General features: G+C 38.5%; 1 protein-coding gene across 2 annotated transcripts; it reads right to left on the bottom strand.

The window, feature by feature from the left end:
• Positions 1 to 149: 149 nt before the first annotated feature.
• Positions 150 to 22,239, bottom strand: CFAP300 (cilia and flagella associated protein 300). Of its 2 annotated transcripts, XM_075417880.1 has the most exons (7): positions 22,115 to 22,239; positions 21,586 to 21,667; positions 19,874 to 19,946; positions 14,029 to 14,195; positions 11,118 to 11,290; positions 4,815 to 4,881; positions 150 to 504 (listed from the first exon to the last, which is right to left on the bottom strand). In XM_075417880.1, exons 1-7 carry the CDS (start codon positions 22,222 to 22,224, stop codon positions 373 to 375), a joined length of 804 nt encoding a protein of 267 aa, XP_075273995.1. In that variant the 5' UTR covers positions 22,225 to 22,239; the 3' UTR covers positions 150 to 372. The 2 variants fall into 2 exon arrangements, with proteins under 2 accessions (XP_075273995.1, XP_075274001.1); XM_075417886.1 differs by lacking the exons at positions 150 to 504; positions 4,815 to 4,881 and adding an exon at positions 7,072 to 8,748.
• Between the last annotated feature and the right edge of the window lie 243 nt (positions 22,240 to 22,482).

Genomic DNA, 22,482 nt, shown 5'->3' with positions numbered 1-22,482 from the left:
TGGGCCGGCGAGGGCCGGAGGTCGGGGGGCGCAGGCCTGCGGGCGCGCTTTCTCCCCGTTCCGCGGAGATTCCGCCGATTCCGGAGCCTCCCCCCGCATCCGCGCGTCGCGGGTGTGAGAAGCCGGTTCGTGGCAGCCAGGCAGCTAGGGAAACGCTTTTATTAGCTGAAACGGGTGGGGGAAGCGGGGACGACGCTGCCAGGAGCGCAGAATGCGCCTTTCAAACAGAAAATCTGTGGTCGGCAGCCATGTAGCAACGCCTTGGCGAAGGGAGCGCGCGGCAGCGGAGCACGGCCTTGCTCGGAGGAGAACCGGGCCGTCTCCAGCCGGGTCGGCGCGGAGGGAAGGCCGCTCCCGCCACAGGGTTTGGAGCTAGTCAGCGAAGGAGCTTCCACCGGAGCAGTGGTACAGAGCGTGCACGTGTCGCTTGCAGGGGTCCACTGTCAAGTAGGCAAAACTCTGCTCGTGGCTCTTGCTTGAAGGGTACCGCAGGCCACTGGCATCCTGGGAGGGAGTTAAAAAAACCCAAACCAGTATTAGCGACAACATGGACACCCACCAGAGTTCATAAATTCTGAATGAAACGTACCCTTGTGTTCCAGCGGTAACAGTCTATTTCATCGCAAAATAGAACAAGTACGCCACAGTTTATTTAAGCAGCGTTACATCTCCATGAGGACCCCGGCACTACAAAACGCACAGGAGTTCTGCCTGCATAGTTCAAATAACCCTGAGCTAAATGTAATATTAATACAAAATGTAAAGTGAAACACGTAAGCATGTGCTTACACAATTAGTCTAAAATAGAGATGATTAAATATACAAGGGTCCAGTCATGTTTCCTTTGGAACAAAATATTTAGGGACTCTATGCTAATGCATAACGCTGTTCTATCAGTAATTCTTTTTCACTTAACATTTGCTAATGCATCTGTTCAGTTTCAAACATTTGCATTTAAGGAAAACGCTCATTACAGCTCTTACTAACAACTTTGAACTGTTACTGAAAACATTTGCTGTGCCAACCCTCAGAAAGGGTTTAGAGGGAATCCAGGCACCTAGCTCCAAACTCCTCATTGTGAAAGCACACGTTCGGCTGACAACGAACGCTACAAGAACTGGGCTCTTCAACCGAGCAGCCCACGCCTGCCCGTGTCAATACAAGCGTCAGTGTTAACAGGGCAGCACAGCTTGACACGCGCTTCAGATCCAGTAGGGATCCAGAAACTAGATGGGGGGATTTTTGGAGGGTTGATTTTTTTGTATTATTTATTCAATCTGGTAATTGAACATCTAAAAGATCAACAGATATGTAGCTGACCTCTCCCTCTCCTTTCTAGTAAAACATGTAACAGTTTCCTCCTGCTCCCCAGTGCCTTTGTACAACAGCTGAAGAGATGCAGGTCCTGTTCCACTTTTTTGCCTGAGGGAAATTGCTATATTGCATATATTGTCCATTTTCTCCTGGAAAATTTTAAACTCCCAGACTACAGACTATTACAGATTAGAGGCACATCTCTCACATTCTTTTGTGGAAGCTGTCTTCCTTTGCATGAAATAATCCAACTTATTTTTGGACCAAGGAAATGTGAAAACTGTAACCTTTCTCAGTGGTTAAGGCAGTCATAGGAGGAAAACGTCTGAGTTCCAATTTCTGCTCCAAGGACCATTTGTGAACTTTATCCAGTAGCTGTTACTGGCGCCCCATTTTCTCTCCTGTTATTTCAAAGAGCATGAACCCCCTACTCTATGTTCTGGTGTTTCCCTTGGGGGGATTATTCAAGACCGTAAATCTTAAATTAAGATAAGCACCACCATAAAAGCATTGTTGAAGGCAGGTGGAGATTTGATAATGTTTATTCACAGCATTTTCCGATGGTAGTCAAATGCCGCAAGCTAAAAATAGCATTCTATTTTTAAGCAGCGCAGCATACAAGCTCTGTAGCTCTGACTTTCAGATGCCCAGCTCTCTTCAGGTGTTTTTTAGGGATACATGTGTATCAACCACTAGATTCTCAACTGCAGTAAGGAGAGCAAGCTTTAAGATTGTACCGTACTTAGCATCACAATGCCTTTGGAGTTCAATACAAAAATAACCTAAGCTCACGCACAAAACCAAAAAAAAGCAAGAGAAGACCAACATCAAGATGTGACTGCGAGTTCAACATTTTTCCCACTGCCACTAAAGATCCTGCTCCTGCAGTCCTTATGGAATCGACCCATGCCAGTTGAGATTTTGACTGTTTAAAGGCACTCTTAGCACACTAAAAACTTGTTCAACAGCTCAAGAACAAAAACGAGTTAAGTTCTGGTGATGAGGCATTTCAAGAAACTCCAGAATATACCAAACCTGATATCAGGAAAACAAAAAATACAATCTAATTAAAAGAAAAATGTTCTTAAATTTATTTCAACTAACGAAAGAGGTCATAAAAATGCTAAAATACTTGAGCATAAAGGCTCTGGAATTTACACAGACTTACTCTGTTCTTTAGAGCAATAGGGTGCATGTACATGCATTAAGAATCATACCAATTCCACCTGCAGTGTGGACTTCAGGCATGCAGGAACTGTAATGATCGATTTACCGATGCTAGAGTAGGATCATTTTATTTTTTCTTTCTAGGAACTCAGATAATCAGCTGATGATTTCAGAGTACATATGCACAGCATAAGGCATAGCATCATAAGAGAAATAAACATACTGCTGAACATCTCTCTAAATTGCATCACTTCATTGACAATTTTTTTAAATACTTTTTGAATAAACTTTGCATTACACTGATTTCTAACACTGCCATAGTTTGGGTTCAGGTAAAGAAAGTTCTAAATTACCAGTTAGCATCCACATACTTCAGCTGTAACAACGTTTTATTATATGCAAGCCCCAAAGCTCTCAAGAGTATCTGAAGTTCAGGAGAGGACTTAGTCACAAGATTTAAAATCGTTTCTCTTGTGATGCCCAGGACTATCTAGTTTTGATGCTAAACAGATCTGCAGACGTTTACAGCTACACCTTAATACCTTGAAACATTTACATCTCTAATAGTGTACTTTTTTAGATATTGTTTCCAAAACAAGTGGTTCTTAGCCACAGCTTAAAAACCAAATAAAAAGGAAGGGATGGTCTCAGTATGGTGTTACATAAAGTTTTTAATTCCTGATTCCACTTGTGCAAATATACAAGTATATTTATTTGTCCATTTATGAATCCAGCATGCAAAAATGTGTGTTCATCTAGCTTCTGAGCTGCGCAAGTCACTTTTACCAGAACCACTTTTTTTTTAAATTTATTTATACCAGGCTAAGAGGGTATGTCCATTTCTTTCAAACCAAGAAAACATGGCTTAGAAATTGTCAGCTCAACACCAAGATTATCATAACACACTCTACAGTTGTTTACCAAATGAACTCAGAAACTACATCTACTGCAGAAATGTAGTTCTTTCCTTGAGAGAAACTTTTCATCACAAGCACAAGGCATTCGTGCTCCAGTAGGTGCCCTTCCTGTGATTTGCAAGTAGAGTTTAAAGTGTTTTGATCCACAAAGCCATCAAACAATCCAGACATACCCATTTAAGCCTTTCTCTATTCAGAGAGAATATTCTTCAGGATGTTCTTTAATGCAAACCAGAATCTCAGAATTCTCCTTCACCTTACAAATTTCCAGAATGTGCAGAAAAGCCTAATTTTCCCCCAAGGCTACAGGGAGGATAGCCTGCTCTGTATTTACACTGGATTATCTCTTGTCCACCCACTTTTTTGTTTTCAAAAAGTTGCTGAAGTTTGTCTTTTTTTTCCTTTAGGCATCTGCCTAACCATAGAAATCTGCAAAGTTCTCATCAATACATGTGATTTGGACATAGGGAGGAAACAGTAATAACAGAAGAACATCAAGTTACCAGGTTTTTGCTTTTTTATTTTATTTTCATTACAGTCTGCAGCTTAGTAGAAAGGCACATTTTGATGCTTATTTTCAAAAACCTTTCAAAAGCCTTTTATGAATTACACACAGTACTTAAAAGATGTTGACCCACAGATGAACGACTGGGCTACTGGCAACTCACAGGGAGGTTCGTGCAGTCTGAAATGACATCAGCTAGTTTTTTTGAAATTGGGTACATTATCTGACATTTAATTATTACATATTCTGGTTACTCAAGAAGAATTTGGAGTAGTTCATCCTACTGTAACAATTAAATGACAGATACGCTGAATCAAGTAAAGATGTAACCAGTTCTCAAACTTATCTTGATGGTAAATGTATGATTTTGCAAGAGAAACAGACAGGAATGAGACTTGACAAGGGAGGGGAAAAGAGGTCAGCAGTCATCTCATCACCCAGGCCTTTTTGTATACTAAACTTCCTTGCTGTCTTTACAGAAACAGATGCAATACAAGCAATTCATAAAGCCCTAGCAACGTTTCTAAAAACAGAACGACACAAAGTCAAGTGCGGATTCTTAATCCTTACTGCTATCTAAAGTAAATCTAAAACCAGAATTACTTGGACCTAAAGATACTTCTTTTCATAAATTAGTTTCTGGATGACTATTATGATTTCAAGTGTAATCCAGTCAACCTATTTTTAGTGAGATACCAAATAAAACTCTAGTTGGTGGTTATTGATGAAGAGTTAGTAAAGAGGATGAGAAAGCAGGATGAGATCAGGGAAAGAGTTCATGAATAAAAAATGACAACAACTATGGAAAAATTACACTTTAAAATGGAATATTAAGCTTGTGAATTCATTATTTTCATGCCATGCACATTACTTCCAGTAAAATCACGTATCAAAAAGTTATTTATACTTACATAGGCAGACACTCTGAAAACTGTAGAAATAATATTTATTTCTTTTGTTTCAGGATTCTTTTGAACGCTGAAATACAGGGGAATAATACATTCTTAATACATACAGTAAGCACTGATTATTAAATTCCTTCATGTAATAAATACATTTTTAACATATGCACCATGTTCATGCTTAGATTTGATCAAGTTCAAATTAATGGTTAAAATTCAACTCATGTCACATTGTCCATGAAAAGGCGCACTGACCATTGTTAGAGAACATGAATATTATGACATTCTACTGAAAACTGTTGAACGTATCTAGCCACCTGAGTTAGCCACCATTACCCAGGCCTAGATGACTCCAGTATAAAGTTTGCATTTTGATAGCTCTGAAAAGTTATTCTGCTAAACATTTTGTAAAACTCTTTTCACATGTTCTTTGGAAAAAAAAACTGTGAACTCCATCTTAGTACAGACTACAAGAAGTAGCAGTAGTACTGGTGAAGAAATGCAGACTTTAGCTCATTTTTAATGAATATATAATTATAGTTTATGTTAATTTTTCCTCCTTTTGAATGTTGTATATATAGACAGCTATGCAACTTAGGATGGTATTAATTCTGAAATTTTATATTTCTAGACTGTGTTTGTTATGAAGACTGGCATTTCTTCTGTCATAATTACTAATAACACTAAGATATTACTGCAAAGCATCTCAACATATTTTAAAATCAAATATTTTAAATCTGTGATTTTTTCCGCAGGTGTGCTTTAAGTGATACTTACATTTCTTCATAAATTAGGTCGCATAACTTCTATTAATTTATCTGTTTTCACAGATTCCTATTTATATAAACTCACTATGGAGCAGTCAAGCCTTATAAATTCGATACGTACATGGTTCCAAGAAATGCATAGCTCAAAACCTGCCTTGTCACCGACAGGTTCAGTTCCCGGGAAAGGCCCCAATGTAGCCAAGTTGCTAGCGGATGTGTGTTAAGCACAGTCCAGTTGTACACCGCACTAGCTCCAAGCTGTCTGTGGCAGCAGTCCCCTATTACCACTGTTTTGCAAAGCTTCTTTTTATAAGAACAAACAAACCCCAAATCAATCAACATTGTCTTTGTTGATTCGATCTCTCCAACGAATAAAAGAAATTGACTCTCCAATTAACTGATTTCATCTGTAGAGTAATGACACACATATGAATTAAGCCTATACTGTGAAGTTGATCTTTCCTGTGGTGAGTCAGCGAAGAGGCTTTCTCAGAATTTTTTTTTGCAACTGACATGTTGATATACTCAACAGTGGATTAAGACGGCATTGCTGAAACTGGTACTGGCCCCAGTTGTCTGCCTTACCACCCCTTTAGAGATTACCGCATTCCCAGCAGGGACAGCTCAACTGGTTCGTGACTCAGCTTCTGAACCACCGCAGTTTACAGACCAGCATATAAAGATAAACTAACATGGATGTCAGTTTATGCTAACGTACCAGGCTGTAAACTGCAGCAGTTCAGAAACTCTTTAACCATCCCAGCTGAAAGAGTGGCAGATTTCAGAACAAGGTATAGAGGGTTAGTGGGGTTAGAACTTTCTGCCATATATCACCACTCCCAAAAGCTAGTATTTATGTTACTCTGGCTTCATATTTTCATGTTTGAAAACAATGCTTTCAATTTCTGGTTTCCTAATTGTTATGTTATATATATCTAGGATACCAAAGTAAGGGGCAACAGAGAATAAGTCTTCCTATTTATTCCACTGCCTTGAGAAATTTTCCCCTTGTAGTTAGCTTCCTGCAAGTCATTTTTCAGACTGAGTGTTTATTTCTAGTACTCTGGTTATTTTTTAAGGCAAAATAATATATCTGCCAAAATCATATGAGGTTCTCCCCTTGCTGATTTGAAAGAAACCAGAAGGTTGCCTTTGACAAGCTCATTTGCTCTATTTCTTTTTTTTTTCTAAAAGGTTTTAGAAAAAATCTACCTTGTCTTCTTGAAGAGGATAGTATTTCCTTAAAAATAGCCTTAATACCGCTCTTTGTTCTTTCAAATTATTAACTTCTAACTGAATATGGTAGTTCCCTCATCATTTTAATGTACATCTATTCTCTTTTTATGAAGAGCAAACTTCCTCATCATCTCTCAATTCACTTTGGGTTCTATTTATAGCCCAACCTTACTGGCAATATTTTATCAGGCTTTCCAAACACTAGAAGAACAACTCAATGCTTTCACATAAATTCATTTATTATGAGGGAAAGGACATGGAGATGGCACAGAAGGAAGAAGAGAACAATGACTACAAGATACTACAGCAGCTGTCACCATGGAGAGACACTGCCAGAAAAATCAGGGGTTAAGTACAGAAGACAAGATTTATTGACACAGATTCATAGATTATATTTGAAATAACAAGTTTTTGTCATGTAAATATATTCTTTAACTAAATGAAAAATCCTACAACAAGGTTTTTGAAATTGTTTAGCTTACACAGGATATGACACTTAAAACTAAAATTTTGGATGGATTCAACTGGTCAGACTAATTACTGCTGGATTAGTAACAGACAAGTTGTGCATTAATTCATTAGGAAGCAATTATTACTCTTTGTAAAAAGGAGAAAATGCCTGCCATTTAATAGTTGTATTTGGATGTTCCTAGCTGTGCTTGTAAAATATCTAGAGTGGTTAATTTCAAAAGCTTGTTGCGTTCTCTCATACCAAAGTAATACACATGGAAATGCTTTAATCAAATGAAATCTCAAACCTTTTGACACTATTTTCAATGCTAGTGCCTTGCAGTTAGAACTCAGGAAAGGCCAGGAGAAAGACTGTAAGAAAGAGAAGTGAGGAAGAGCTTGCAGTAGGTCTGCCACTCCCGGCACTCAAGACATTTTTGTGGAATTCTTCACGCCAAGGCTCTTATCCATAACAAAAGCTGTTACAGGACCAAACAGTGGTGGTTTATACCTCCATAAGAATATCATGATTAGTCTAAAGTTCATTTATGGGGGCTAATTTTTCAATGCACGTCAGCTAGCAGCTAATAATTATTGTACTATCCATTTGTTTTTCATCAAGCCTTCTGAGCCCTCAAGACTGAAAAATTAAAGCTTAAGAAGAGTACAGTTTACAGATTTTTTTAATACCATGATAAGTTTTTAATACCACTTTACAAAGAGTAGAAAGTACCCAATGCGACTGCAATCCAAGATGAAAAGAAACCAGCAGGAGTACAGCAGTCTAGAAAAGAAGAATTTAAAGAACAGTTGGTTTTCAACAGGAATTTGAAGGTGAACTGTTTGGGAAACAGAATTTAAGACACCACTACTCTCATTAGCAATTGTCTACTGGAAATAAGAGGCCATAAGAAAGTAACTTCCATTGCTTTATTTTCTGGTGCAAAAATGAAGTAAGTGACACAGTGCACAGCATGGACTAGAGATTAGAAATTAAGTCAAGACTGTGACACAAGTGTCCCTCATCAGAGTTGCACTGCTCCTCCTTTCACTGGCTTTATCTCTCTTCAGATGGTGGTAACAAAACGGCAACATCATTTTGGATAAACTGAGGGCAGGGGGAAATGAAACGAAGCAGGAGACAACCATGATTGTGAAGGGGAGGAAAAGTCTGAAATGTCAAGATCAAACGCTTTACTCATGGGACCAGCAGAGAACTTAATATCAAAGGAGCAAGAAAAAAGATTTAGTTAAATTATTTTTCCTTTTCAACTGCTAGTCGCTCCACTGGCAATGAGAAACCAGCAGTATTTTTCCTTTCCAACTGCTAGTCTGTATTAACACCAGCTCCACTGGCAGTGAGAAACCAGCAGGCTTTTATAGGCACAGAAATGGAGAGACACATAGTAGATAAATATTGAAGATGGGTTACGTCACATGAACTGAGTAGATGTACTTCAAAACTTGGAGGATTGAAAGGAAGCTGCCAGCTGGAAAAAAACCACAACACCTAAGTACCAAAAAAACAGAAGAATGGATCTTGAAAGGTCTTCTTCTGATATTGTATAAAGGACAGAAGTAGCACACTAGAGAAAAAAATACAGAAATATATAAAGGACCAACAGGGAACAGGTTGAGGGTATAGGAAAAGCAAACCGTGAAAGCAGGATGGAATTGTGGGGAAGATCTTGGCAGATGCTTTTTTTTTTCCTAAGTAACAAGAACAAGAATCCTTATTGAATTTTACAGCAGGAAAAGGGAAAAGATGTGGAAAAGGTTTAAGAAGATAGGAAGGTAAAGAAGAGGAGTGGCTTAGAACAAAACTTGAATATGTTTAGGAGAAAACAACTCAACAGCAAAGGGAAGCAATAAAGTGAAGGAACTGCTTGGATCCGTGCTTTGTCCTAGGTCAATTCAATAACACAAGAGCAGCAACAGCTGTAGTCAAGGCAGAATCCACTAAGGCTAAGGATTAGAGTAACACACAGCTTGTTTCAAGTGCAGAGTGAACTATTTAAAAGAAAAGAGAGGGTAAAGCTAAAGCACTGATGGATGCTTTTATGTCATATTCTGTATTTCTGAAGAACCCACTTGATTTCCATCTACACATGATATGAAAATATCAAAACTAATCACACTAATAAGAAAGCTCTGGTGACTAACAACAGTATTCAGATTAACACATGCAGCAATCTAAGTTCATTATTTCTAAAAGGTCTTCTTGGAATACTGATAATGCTCAATTTCTGTTTCAGTGGTTTCTCTAGAAGTATCGATGGTTCTACTGCTATTTTAATAATTCATTTTAGATGACCCTGGGAAGCAGCATGTGACTAAATCAACACGCACCCTGAAAAGTACTGACCATTAGAAAATCTGAAAGCTGTTTAGAAGTTATTAAAGATTTGTAAGCTTCCTTAGCGAAGTATTACAAAAAATCCCCAAATCAGCCAGATATTTTGTTTTAAATATTTTGTTTGGATACATCAATCTATGCACAAGTGCTACAGAAGTGAAGAAATATTCAGGTGATTAAGAATCACTGGGTCTAATCCTTTCACTGTATCTTTGTTCAGACATATAAATTTTACTCTTAAGTTTATCCAAAGACATATTAAGAACAGACTTAATGATGAATACATCTTACATGATTTTTTTCCTAATATGCTTGTGCACAGTCTTAAAATAGAAGATGAAGTAACAATTGGGCATCGCACCGTTCCAAACAGAACTGAGCAGGAAGAAAAATATTAACTCTTACTTTAAGCAATTTGCAGCCTTTGTAGTGTACATTGTAGTGCATTACTTAGTATCCATATTATCAGAGTTCTTGTACTCTCTCTCATTTCAGAGGTCTGCAATTGTTTTCCATTGTTCAGGTTAATATTCTTCTTTATACTATCCCACAAATACTTATTATGAGTGGCATAGTATAATAAAATATAAAGTATAAAATTTTAGTAATATAATTGACAATCTTCATATCCCCATTAGCTTAGCTAGGAATGAGTCTTTGCATAACCAATGGGGATATGAAGAGGAATCTATACTCCATTTCCCACTAATCGGGAAATAAGTAGTCTTGTCAATTGAAGAAGTCAGCATACAGACATATAAAAACAGGCTAAAAAATTGCCTTTTTTTCTGAATTTGAACCTCTGTTCAATCACCTCTAATCTCAGGAAAAAAAACCCATACAATTCCAAATAATTCCATACACCAGACCTGGCAAAAAATGTGTGTTAGTCCACTGTGTCATGTTAACAGCCAGATTATATCACCCTTAGCTGTACGCTGTGAGAAATGTATTTGTGGAATTAGGAATGCCAAAATCCAACTGTATTTAAAAAAAATAAACAACAAACAACAAAAAACCCCAGATGGAATAAAATACATACAGAACTAAAAATGTCAACTGAAGTATTTCAATTTTTAAATCCTAAGCCAAAAGCAGCTTGAAAGTAGTCCAAGTCTATACATCCAAGACTTAATTGTTGATATTTTATCAATGACAGTAGGAACACAATCTCATTCCAATACCGTGCCGTGTTTTTAGTAGATGATTACAGAAACAAAAATCTTTAAAATGGGAGTGAATTATAAAACATCAATGCCTATATATGTAATATAAAAACAATTTTATGTGGGACAGATGCCATTAAAATTGCATATATTTTGCCATTGAACTACTACCATTGTTACATGGTGTTTTGATAGTCGAAGACAAATAAGCTTGCAGATTGATTACATAACAGCCTCATTTTTGAAGCAGTAATGTACAATAAATTTATACAAATTGACACAAAGCATCTATGCACAGCACATACATACACAACTGCATAAAACAGAAAACATTTACCTCACTAAGTCTTTATATAAAGCCTTTGTAGTTTCTAAGTATGGGCCAATTGCATCTTCAAACTGGCAAAGAGTTCCTCCAATGCAAAGATGCTTAAAAAGACAGAACAGAAATTCTTTCCGATCCAATTCACTGAATAAGTCATAATGGTCCGAATCTTCCAGAAGCAAGACCTTGTGGAACAAGAATATAACAAAGAAGTCAAAGAGATGAAAATTTCTTATTTGAGATGAAGTTTATAGACAATACAACTATTTTGCTGTATGTTACACAGAGTTTACGTCCATATAAAATACATGAACCAGGGATGGAAACAAATAAGTACTTTTCTCTAAATCCTTCTTCCAATGATGCAATTATATTCAAGATTTATACATACAATATAAAGCAGAATCACTGTCAGATTTTTGCCCACAAGACATAAGGGAAGATTTATCAAGAGTCTTGTTATTCACTCACTACTTGCTCATCACACTAATGAAACAATTGATAACCTGAAAATAATCTAGTGATACTTGGCAAGTCGATCACTGCCAATGAGTTTGTCTTTTGTAACTTTACCTACATTTGCTTATTTACTCTAAGTTTACACAGTTATCTCATATCCGTAAAGAAATTCCCAGGATGTCCCAGAGGAGATCACTCAAACTCATATCATTCTTTACTGAAGGCTCTAGTGAGCCTTTATCTGTAGCCTGGATTAACCAGACATGCTATCCAGCTGCCTCCATGCATCTCACCTGCCTTTTACTACAATATTAAGTGAACACAGAGGACTTGCTAGATCAGTCCCAACACTGTGCACTGTAAGGGTGGACAGGAATTGTAACTCGGTGTGGCTACAAGACATTTGAGTCACATCGACCAAATTGCAGATGCAAACACAGGAAAACTGGTCAGAGCTAGACGTGAGCATACTGTTCTCTGGCCCTCTACAACATCACTACACAGCCTGAGTAAAAAGGGGTCAGGGCAGCAGCTCTTGTTGACGGCCAGCTCATATGTATCCCAACACTCTTCTTGGTTGAAGCAAGAGACGACGTGGGAGGCAGGAAAGAAAGACGGAGTTTTGCAGCTGAGAGCCCACCTGTGACACCGTGTGACAGACAGTTTGCTGCTTCTAATAGTCTACTGTCCTGGGGCGCTGACTAATTCACTCCCACTCTCAAGTTCTGACGTCATTCCTGGAAGATTCTTAATTCTTTCTGCCATTTTAGGCCTTACGACCAGGAGCGACGTTCATTTCAAACAAATGTGAATCCTTCCACTTGCAAATGCAGACACACACATCCCTTCCAAGGGAAGGAAAAAAGGAAGGAGACTGAAACTCCAATGATTTCTTATTTTAAATGTTGCCTCTGACTTTCCTACATACAACATGGAGAGAGTCCAGCGGAGGGCTACAAGGATGATGAGGGGACTGGAGCATCTCCCCTACGAGGAGAGGCTGAGGGAGCTGGGCTTGTTCAGCCTAAAGAAGAGAAGGCTGCGAGGGGACCTAATATATGCTTATAAATATCTGAAGGGTGGGTGTCAGGAGGATGGGGCCAAGCTCTTTTCAGTGGTGCCCAGTGACAGGACAAGGGGCAATGGGCACAAACTGAGGCACAGGAAGTTCCGTCTGAACATGAGGAAGAACTTCTTCCCTCTGAGGGTGACGGAGCACTGGAACAGGCTGCCCAGGGAGGTTGTGGAGTCTCCTTCTCTGGAGATATTCAAGACCCGCCTGGACAAGGTCCTGTGCGGCCTGCCGTAGGTGACCCTGCTTCGGCAGGAGGGTTGGACTAGATGACCCACAGAGGTCCCTTCCAACCCCTACTATTCTGTGATTCTGTGATTCTGTAACATACTTAATTTTCAGAAAACATTTCACACGTACCCAACTTATAAATAAATACATAGTATTTTGAATTGCTAGGCTACAAATCACATCTGAAATTCAAACATGAGCTTGAGTTCTTTCCTTTTCCCAGAACTTTACAAGACAGACCAGTATTTCAGGCCACATCCTGTAACCAGTGTCACTGGTTCAAATACATTGCCTTCAAAGGATTTGCCAAGTGCAAATGAGTGCAGCTCTATAATTATTAAGTACTTATGTTGATTATATATACAAGGAAGAGCAAAATCCAGTTCTCCCACACTATACTTTGCTAATGCTAAACAAACATAAGTAAAAAAAAAAATGTTTTAGCTTACAAAGTCAAAAGAAACACTTACAGTGAAGACATACATTGATTAAGAAGGTGCCATTGTTAGAGAGATTCTTTTTCAGAATAATCTGCTGACACCTCCACTGGAGTATAACAAACAGTTTTTACCTTGCAGGCCTGTTCAAGAGTTATATTTAGTCCTTATTCAGCGTTACACTGTAAAATAAATTCTCTTTTCATAGTTTCCTCTCCTTTGTTTCAGTGAAAATACATGAAGATGACTTTCTTCAAATGCCTTCACATACAGTATTGTCAGCATTCCTGGCCAGGAATGCTTCAGGATGTTGCTATTGAGTACATGCAGTTTCATCAACTACCTGGAAGGCTGGGTGAACCCACAGCTCTGGGTATCATGGGACCTTTCCATTGGCACCACTTGTTTTCCCCTCCTAGGCAAATGAGTAGCTGCATTTCCCACCCCCACGCCCCCCCAAGCACTGAATACTTGAGACAAGGAGGGGTAGAAGAAGGTTTTACCTTTTTCTCCCACCTAAAAAGGAAAGAGCGCCCACCTGGAAAACAGTCATTGCTTTCACACACGCAGGCACAGCAGTGCCTCGGTCGTTTCTATCACACGGCTATCGATGCCCACTCTTACCATGGAAAGTATGTCAGAAAAAAAAACACTGAAAAACATGACCTTATGATACCTAATAGAGTATGAAAAATCATAAGACGCTATTCATTGCTATACCAACCTTCCTTAATTCATCAGAGATGAGAATATCATCATAATAGTCATCATAACATTTGACAATATCTCCAGTTTCTCTAACAACGCCTTCAGAGTATAGCCGATCAAAAAATGACATGGAAATCTGTGTACAGGGCACCACTGTGGCTTCAATTTTTGTCACTTTGGAACCTGGAATATACAGGAAGGCTTTACTCCAAGTCTCTTGCAATAAATAAAATAGGAGAATTTCCATGTACTAATGGCTTTACAGTAACTCATAACTCGAGTGTGGAGATAATAAACTTCTAAATGGTTGTGTGTGGCATATTGTTTAAAAAAAATACAGACCACATAAGTATGAGTCAATCACACAGTCCCTGAAAAAAAACAAAGAAAGCTGAGAAAGAAACAAGCATAAAGAAAACATTAAATTCATCTGAATGCTACCGTCCATTAAGGCTCATGTGTCTGCTCCCCCTGTTGGTAATACTATCAACCGAAACAAGTAATAGATGAAATACGACGTGAACTCAACATCACATTAGATCACACCATTAGAAAATCACATTCCACAGCTTAAGCCTTAAAGACTCTGAGGACAAATACCAAATTTGGCGTGATGAAGTGCAAAAGTAAATAGCTGCTAACAGCACCCCACAAAGCAAAAACCAAAACGAACACACACCTGACAAACTTTTGGTTTGTTAAGTATTATATCTGAAATTTTCTAAAAGTTATTTTATAGCTACTGTAAACTTTACTAACCAGGTATTTCAGAAGATGAAACAGGTACTATCGGCACTTCCTATATGAATCAGGAGTATTCTCTCTATAATCATTAAGTGCAGAGTACATTTTTCTACAATTTTTATGTTTTCTGTGCTTGCAAGTCATCCAAGGCTTGATCCTGTTGCTCACAGTCATCTAGTGCCATTTGAGATGTCGCACAGTATTTTCCTTAATGAGGTGTCAGTCCATAAGGGCACATACCTTCTCTATATACAGTGTTACGTCTACAAATCTGTATGCGTGGTGTTGGATAACTTATGGCATCTCAAAGAGCATTAGACTCCATGTTTAAGAAGCTTTGGACTCAGTCCAGTTCCATCTACTCTCTATGGTCTAAGTGTTCAGTCCAAATGTCAGAACATATTCTCTACTCATTTCCAAGTCCCCCCGAACACCCTTCAACATGCTTCTGGGTAAGACAGGGGAGGAGGGCATCAGTGAGCATGAGCACGAGTGAGCATGAAACACAAGGGCAGTGTGTCTGGGCAGAGATAATATCCACAGTATTTCAGCTTTCCATGAGTTTACTCTTATCTCCTCTGCAGGTTCGCTTGATGGGAGACTGGTCAACAACATCACAATATCAAAAGGCTTTTGACTGTACAATAAAAGACCAAATTAAGTGGTGTCCTGACAAACTGACCTAAAGGATCACTAAAGACTAGCATTTCAGAAATGTCCAAATTTCACTCCAGATTACAGTATTTCAGGAACAGAAACATGCCAAAAGGGATGTATGAACCATGATGCTTCCAAGGGCACCTATCATTTCATTCTGGTCCTAATCTTTGCAAGTGTAGCATAACCTTAAACTCCTCTTGCCCTCACACTTCCAAAAAGTCCTTGGGATTTTTCCCTTATATTATTACACAGAGATTATTTATTCATAGGTTAAGTAGGACTGGCATTTTGGTATCTAAAGCCAGGTAAACCATACCACCTACGTGATTAACACTAAGAAAAAAAATAAAGAGAAGTTACAACTTGATGGCTTGAAACTGTGTCTACTTCAGCTAAAAATACTGTCATGAGATTTGATTATTTTATTGGGACAATGTGATGTAAAGAAAATCGGCTATAGAGAAAAGCTTGGCATTTAATTGCTTGTCTTCACATCTACAGATACGGTTATGAAAAAGGGTACCTTTTATTAAGGAAAAAAGGTTCAGGACATTCTCCTACCTGTCCACATAGTGACTACCAAAAAATACATAACCAAAATCTGAAGTCAGAAAAGACATGACTTACAGCCTCACAATCTAAGATAAAAATCAAACTGATTTTTATTTATTTATGCTTCCTCCCACCCCTTCACCTCCAGACTTCTTTAACTTCTAAATCTCCAGCTTCCTTTCACAGGGACAGAATTTTTGTTTTATAAATCAGCCTCTAATATAGAAATGATTTTGTAAAGACACATGAATCAAAAACTGAGTCAAGACTAATAAAAATTAGACATTAAATGACTTGAGAAAAAAGAGACAGCTTATATTTTCCCAATTATTGAGCTCAAAGTATAAGAAATTGAGCTATTTATAGGCCTTCAAATTGTTATCGGGGAGGGGGAGGAAGAAAGGAGACGTACTTCTGCTCTGAAACAAGATTTGATGAAAACTTTCATTAGAAAAAGAAAAATCAAGAGCTTTGTAATCTATTCAGTAGTTCAGAAAACCAAACTACAAATGGAAAAGTTTAAATATACTGGAAGCTCCTATTCTCCATTTGAGAGGTGAGATTTGAAATTGGAGATTCAGAATTTCCTGGAAAAGAGTCACCAATTTTAATAACCCTGTAAAAGTGAGCAATAAAATAGGAAGAAGAAATGCCTTGACAACTCTGCAAGTGGAAAACAAAGAGCTGAGAAGTACTGAAGCAGATTAAGCTTCCCATAACAGCTAGCTCTGGAATATCTATAAAGTGCTGCCAATGTAGTTTTAAATGAACACGTTGCATATCTAGTATGGGGCAGATAAACCCCAGATTAGGTTTAAAGTCTCCCAAAGTTTAAGAATGATTTTTACTTCTGGTAAACCTCTTGCAATTTACTGTTTACAAGACATGTAGAACATACTTAATGCAAGTTCAGTCCTCTGTACTGAAAAGATGGTATTTCAAAAGTAAAAGCTGCAGGTTGATAATTTATAGTTTCAAATGACATCTAAATTTTTTGCAAATTATAACCTATATTAGTAGTCTAAAAAATTGATAATTTAAGATCACCTTCCAGATATTAAAACTCCATTTCAAAGACAGCAATCATTAGAGCTTCAAGCAGATACGGCAACTTAAGAATCTTTCTTCGACAAATACTAAATTTTTATTTACATGAAAAGACAGTAACCCTATCCCTTTGAAGATAACTTTTCAAGTGTTAATTGAGCTTAAGCAGATACAGTCCTGCGTCCTCAAGACTGCTGACAGGTGCAAAGCCAGTAATGTGTCCCAGGAAAAGCTACTATTTAGTTTTCATTGTAGCTATTTAAAAATACAAGACTCAAGACACAAGTCGGTACGCATTAAGTTTGTTCCTTTTGCTGCTTCTGTTTTAGAAATATGAGAGCAGCAGATGAAGGAGGGGGTTAAAGCACATGACAGAACTATCAGGTACTTTGCCATACAGCCAGGAAGAGGGGAAGAAATATCCCTACTACAATAGGCAAAAAAGTGTGGTGTGAGAATAGGTAATTAAGTATCCGTCTGATCAATTGAAGCAGGCTAGAAAATAGCCTTGTGTATTGTTTACCTAAAATGTTGTATTTCAAGTAAAGTTAAAGCTGGACTCCTTGAGACAATGTACTATCGTGGGATTCCACCAGGAATCCCCAATGTGTGGGGGAGCTGGGGAGAGAGGTACATGTAGCGTTCCTTGGGGACCCCATGTTTTATGCCACCTTTTTGATCTACCAGATGGAGACTGAGGATATTAAGGTCTGATAATATTAAGGTCAGGGTGAAAAGCAGTCAAAAGGAGATTAGACACAGGAAAAAAAAAAGTAATAAAGAACTTTTAGAAACAGATTTTAGGAAAAGGAGATAGACAAGTAACAGAGCGAAGGTAAAGATAAATACGAAAGTAAACCCACGCCCACTGAATTAACAAGAAAAATAAATTCTCAAAGAGAAGGTGAAAGGGGACCACAGCCTGGAAAAAGCCAAAAAGATTATGCAAATAAAAACTGTTATAAAGTAATATTATATTGATGTTTTATGTAATGCTGAGATCTCACTGCGGGTTCATAAATACTTTCTGCCCAAGCACATGGGGAGGGGAGGGGAGAGAAGGGAGATTTCTAAGAACCTATTTAAACCTCACTTACAGGATGCATCGAAAATACCTCCTCCCTGAAGAAAAACCCTAACATTTTTGTTTGCAAGAGAATAAAAACAGTATTTGAATCCATCTCAAATATGTAATTTTCTTTGGATTCTCTACAAAGCAAAATAAGCCTATTTCCAGTACTTTCTTTCAAGAACAGGAACTTGTTTTTTAAAAGAGTTACTCCACAGTGACAAGTAAATGGTATTTCTGGATTAATATATCAGCTTGTCTGAAGAAGAAAATACTAGAAAATGATTTTTTACTTCCTCCCACTCAAAGTTAGTTCTTACTATATTTTCAAAAAATGCACATTAAGACTAAGTATAGAAAAATGTGCCCACATTCCTCACCAAAAATAGGCAAAGAATGGGAAGATGAAATTTTAAGAGCAAATGGGGTATACCAGCTGTTCAGGATTTAGAAAGGGAACCCTTCCAGTCCTCACAACAAAATGCATTACTTCTGTGCTGAGGAGGACTGAGCAGAATCAGGAGTTAAGCTGGAATACTTGGCAAGTGACCTTCCGCTCTTAACACGAGGTATGTAACCTACTGACCTTCACTACAGGGACTGGCAAGTCACAGGCTAGATAGATAGCCTCAAAAAATTCTTGCCTAAAGCAGGAAAGGTTTTACCCATGGTCTGAAATATATTTGTTTTCTTTCTGCTTGCCAGAGTGAAAAAGAGGTACCTGAAGGGGAACCTGAGACATTTTTTGCATCTTATATACTTCAATTGTTTTAACAGATGGATACAGTGTTTGGAAAATGGATTTTGCTGACAAAAAGGTGGCAATGTCTAGTGTCATTGCATACAGTGGGGAAAACCTATGCCAATTCCAGAGAGCTGAAATGGAAAAATTAGAAAATTCTCAAAGCTCCATTAAATATTTACACACAGTAGCGTATTTGCAGATAAACCAAAAGAACTGAGGATTTCCCACTATCCCCTTTTAAAATATTCCTGTTAAGGAAAATCACTTTGGCGATAGTCACATTATGCATAAAATCTCATTACATTATCACATGCAATTTCCATGAAATTTTGTGTGTCATTCACATAATCAAAAATACAATTTCAAAGTGGCGCCATAAAATCATGTGCTATTTGCTTTCGGTTTTTCTCCTTTAGTGTCTCATCTCCATCTACAAACGTAATCAAGTGTTATAAGCAGTTAACGCTATGGCAACAAACTAGAAGTCTACCTTACGCCATGATTGCACTTAGCACAACCAATCATATCACATGGGTCTCTGTGCCTAGATTGCTTTTGTTGTGCTGATAGCATATTTACACAAGCTCGGGGCTGTGCTCTATCTAATCTTCTCAACTTGGTTTGTAACAGAGCAATAATCTCAGATCTGTCCTAAGTAAAGTGGTTGCATCTATAGAAGAGTCTCTTTCTCCAAATATTATCTGGGTAATAAGTACTATAATTCCACAATTAATGCAGTTGATTATGTCTGGATACACGATCAGGTCAGCTGGATGGCACAGACCATTTAAAAACAATTCTAGTAGCAATTCATGGATCGATGGTGGGGTCAAGGAAAAAAAAACAAGAGTAAAATGTCACAATTTAGTAACAAACTAGGCAATAAACTTTTCTTATTATTTAGTAAAAGAAGTCATTCTTCAAGATATTTCAGGCAGATGAAGATACACATATATGAACTGTTATTATTACAAAATGGTAAATTAGAGGAGAATATTTACAACACAGACTTTTTTATTTAAGATTAATTTATCCTAAATTTACCCAATGTAGTCCATTGTCCTGAAGCTGAGAGCAACTTTAAACTGGAGTTCACATTTGGATCATTAAAAAATGCCTATAATATTCAAATAAGAGAATGCAAGTTAACGAAATGAAACACAAAATCATCATTTATAGTGCTTTGGATAATTTCAAAGCAAATTATAAGGATCCAGTTAGTAAGTAGATTCTGTATGATCTTTCAGTTTAGATATTAAATATCACACCACCAAATACATTTTTTTGTAACTTTGTGTAGCCAGTGTCTTTTACATATTCAAGATATCTTCATGTACATATTTATATACGCAGTATTAAGGTTTTACAGTAAAGCACTTTTAGTCCAAGAACACACAAAAAGGTTGTATAAAATCCTTGGAGGTACAGACAATGGAAGAAAAGATGAAACAATTGTATCTCTGCATGCAATGTTGTTGAAGTAAAAAATGAAATGCTAAGTATGATTGTAAAACATTTTGTAAATTAATTTCAAGCTTGAAGAAGTGTAAAGACACACAAAAATTATTAAACAGATACAGAAGAAATCCATAAGTTATTGAAGGGATGGAGAAGATGTTCTACAGTAAGATTTGAAGTATTCAATCTTAATGATTTATCAATTTAAAAAAAGGAGACATGCATAGTAATGTTGGTAGCTGACAAGTTTAAATTATAGATAAGGCAATTAAGAAAATCCACACTTATGTATATGCATACAAGCAGAGTGAATAATCATTGAAGAAGCTGCTAAGAAAATGATGGATTTTTCAGTCTCTGCATCACCAAATCTCTTTACCACCTCTCTGGGATACAGAGAGATCAGAACATATAATGTAATGGTCTATTTGTTCTCGATTAATTCACAGCTACTCCAAGTTCATAATTTCATACTGATATTTTTACATTTTTAATTCAAAAGAGACAGGCATTAAGAAGGTAAATATGCATTTTGTAAACTTCAATAATTTGAAGTGTTTGTCAGCAGGAAATGAAATATTGGTGTATTTCTGTGTGAATTTCTTTAAAATACAAAGGGGCTGAATTCTTTATCCAGGATAACAATATAAAGTAGACATACAACAAATCAAAGAGTTGTTTTTAAAACAACAGATGTAAAAAACGTGGGTTTTTTGTGTCTGCAAATAGACGAAGAGATTTGACTTTGTGGAGAACAAAAGTGCAGGACACAAAATCAGGAAGAGACTTGCGTCTCAAAAAGCTGAAAGCCCAAAATTGCAGTATAAAGCAATGGTATCCAATAAATTTTAAAATCTTGTGTTTTCAGATACATGGTGCACATACACATCTAATTGCACAGTGTATTTACTACGAAAAAGCAGTAACAGCTGTGACCAAGGGTACCAACTGCATGTACGCTGTTTAAAGTCTCCCCTGGGTGGACTTCCCAACATTAAATGCAGTGGCCAAGATCAGCATCCAGTTCAGATTCCCACTCTTGGGAATCTTGAACGACTAAATTGTTCCCTCTTAAAAGAGAGTAACACTAGTACAAACTAAAATATTTTTACTGGACAATGCAGTCAACCCACAAAGTACGACTCGAGCACCACACTTAAATCACCTGCTCTCAAGGAGACAGTGAGCAGGCGAACAGCATGTTAACACTGCTACAATGTTTGCCATTATGCAATTTTCCAGTAGGTGTAATCTCATGGAAAAAAAATCAACTTCAAATATAAAGGATTTGGAACTACCATAACAAATTCATCCTTCTGATAGGGCTTAAACTGTTGGTCGAAGCTGAACGCTTGTGCCGCGATCCTGCCTTGCATGGACCTGAAACGGAAAAATAAGATGAAACGCTCTGCAGACGTACTAGGTACTTATTCACTCTGCATATTGGCCTAGGTACATTACATAAAGTCCTATTCTGACCAATAATTATACTTTTTTTTCTTTTTTTTCATCCTCACTTATAACTGCGGAGGGGTGGGGGAAGCACAAGCGCTGCTCCACCAGCCTAAGAGCAGCGCTGAGGAGCCGGGACAGGTCCTTGCTAACTCTGGTAGACAGCAATAAACGCCTTGCTCCTCACGACAAGCGTTCTACGCGCCCGAAAAATACTGAGGAGCCTTCCAGCGGTGGGGGGGGGGGGGGGCGGCTCGGACCCGTCGCCACTGCCGAGCGGGAGCCCTGAGGGCGCGGTGACGGCCCCAGCCCTCCGCTCCGCTCCGCCCGCCCCCGCCTCTCCCCGCCACCCCCGGCGGGCTTTCCCCCTCCCACCATTTGAGGAGCCGCTCCTGGGTGTCCCTGTCCTCCAGGCAGCGGAAGGCTTTCTGGGGCAGGGAGCGGAAAACGAAGCCGGCCGCGCCGCGCCGCTGCCCGGCGGACATCTTCCCGCGCCGGCGGCCGCGCGGCGGTTGCCGTGGAAACGGCGCCGCGCAGGCGGTGCTCTGCCGGCTCGCGCCCGCCGCGGGGCCCGTCCCGCTCACAAGCGTTCCGCCGCCCGGCGGGGCCGCCGCTCCCCCCGGAGGGCCGTGGGGCGCGGCCATCCCCCTGCTGACAGGATTTGTTTGATTTTTACCTGCGAAATCCCCTAATTAAACACCGGTCTTCTCCCCCCTCCCCTCTGCTCCTGCCTGTGCACGGGG

The sequence above is a fragment of the Opisthocomus hoazin genome, chromosome 1, assembly GCF_030867145.1.
Source record: "Opisthocomus hoazin isolate bOpiHoa1 chromosome 1, bOpiHoa1.hap1, whole genome shotgun sequence".
NCBI classification, from domain to species: Eukaryota; Metazoa; Chordata; class Aves; order Opisthocomiformes; family Opisthocomidae; genus Opisthocomus; species Opisthocomus hoazin.
This window is presented reverse-complemented; position numbering and strand designations above follow the sequence as displayed.

Excerpts from the sequence above, each read along its gene's own strand:
- CFAP300 (XM_075417880.1), bottom strand. The coding sequence starts at position 22,224 with ATGTCCGCCGGGCAGCGGCGCGGCGCGGCCGGCTTCGTTTTCCGCTCC. Across the intron at positions 21,668-22,114 it reads CAGGAGCGGCTCCTCAAATG|GTCCATGCAAGGCAGGATCG; the intron begins GTGGGAGGGGGA and ends TTTCCGTTTCAG. Across the intron at positions 19,947-21,585 it reads AGAAGGATGAATTTGTTATG|GCATTTTTTAATGATCCAAA; the intron begins GTAGTTCCAAAT and ends TGAATATTATAG.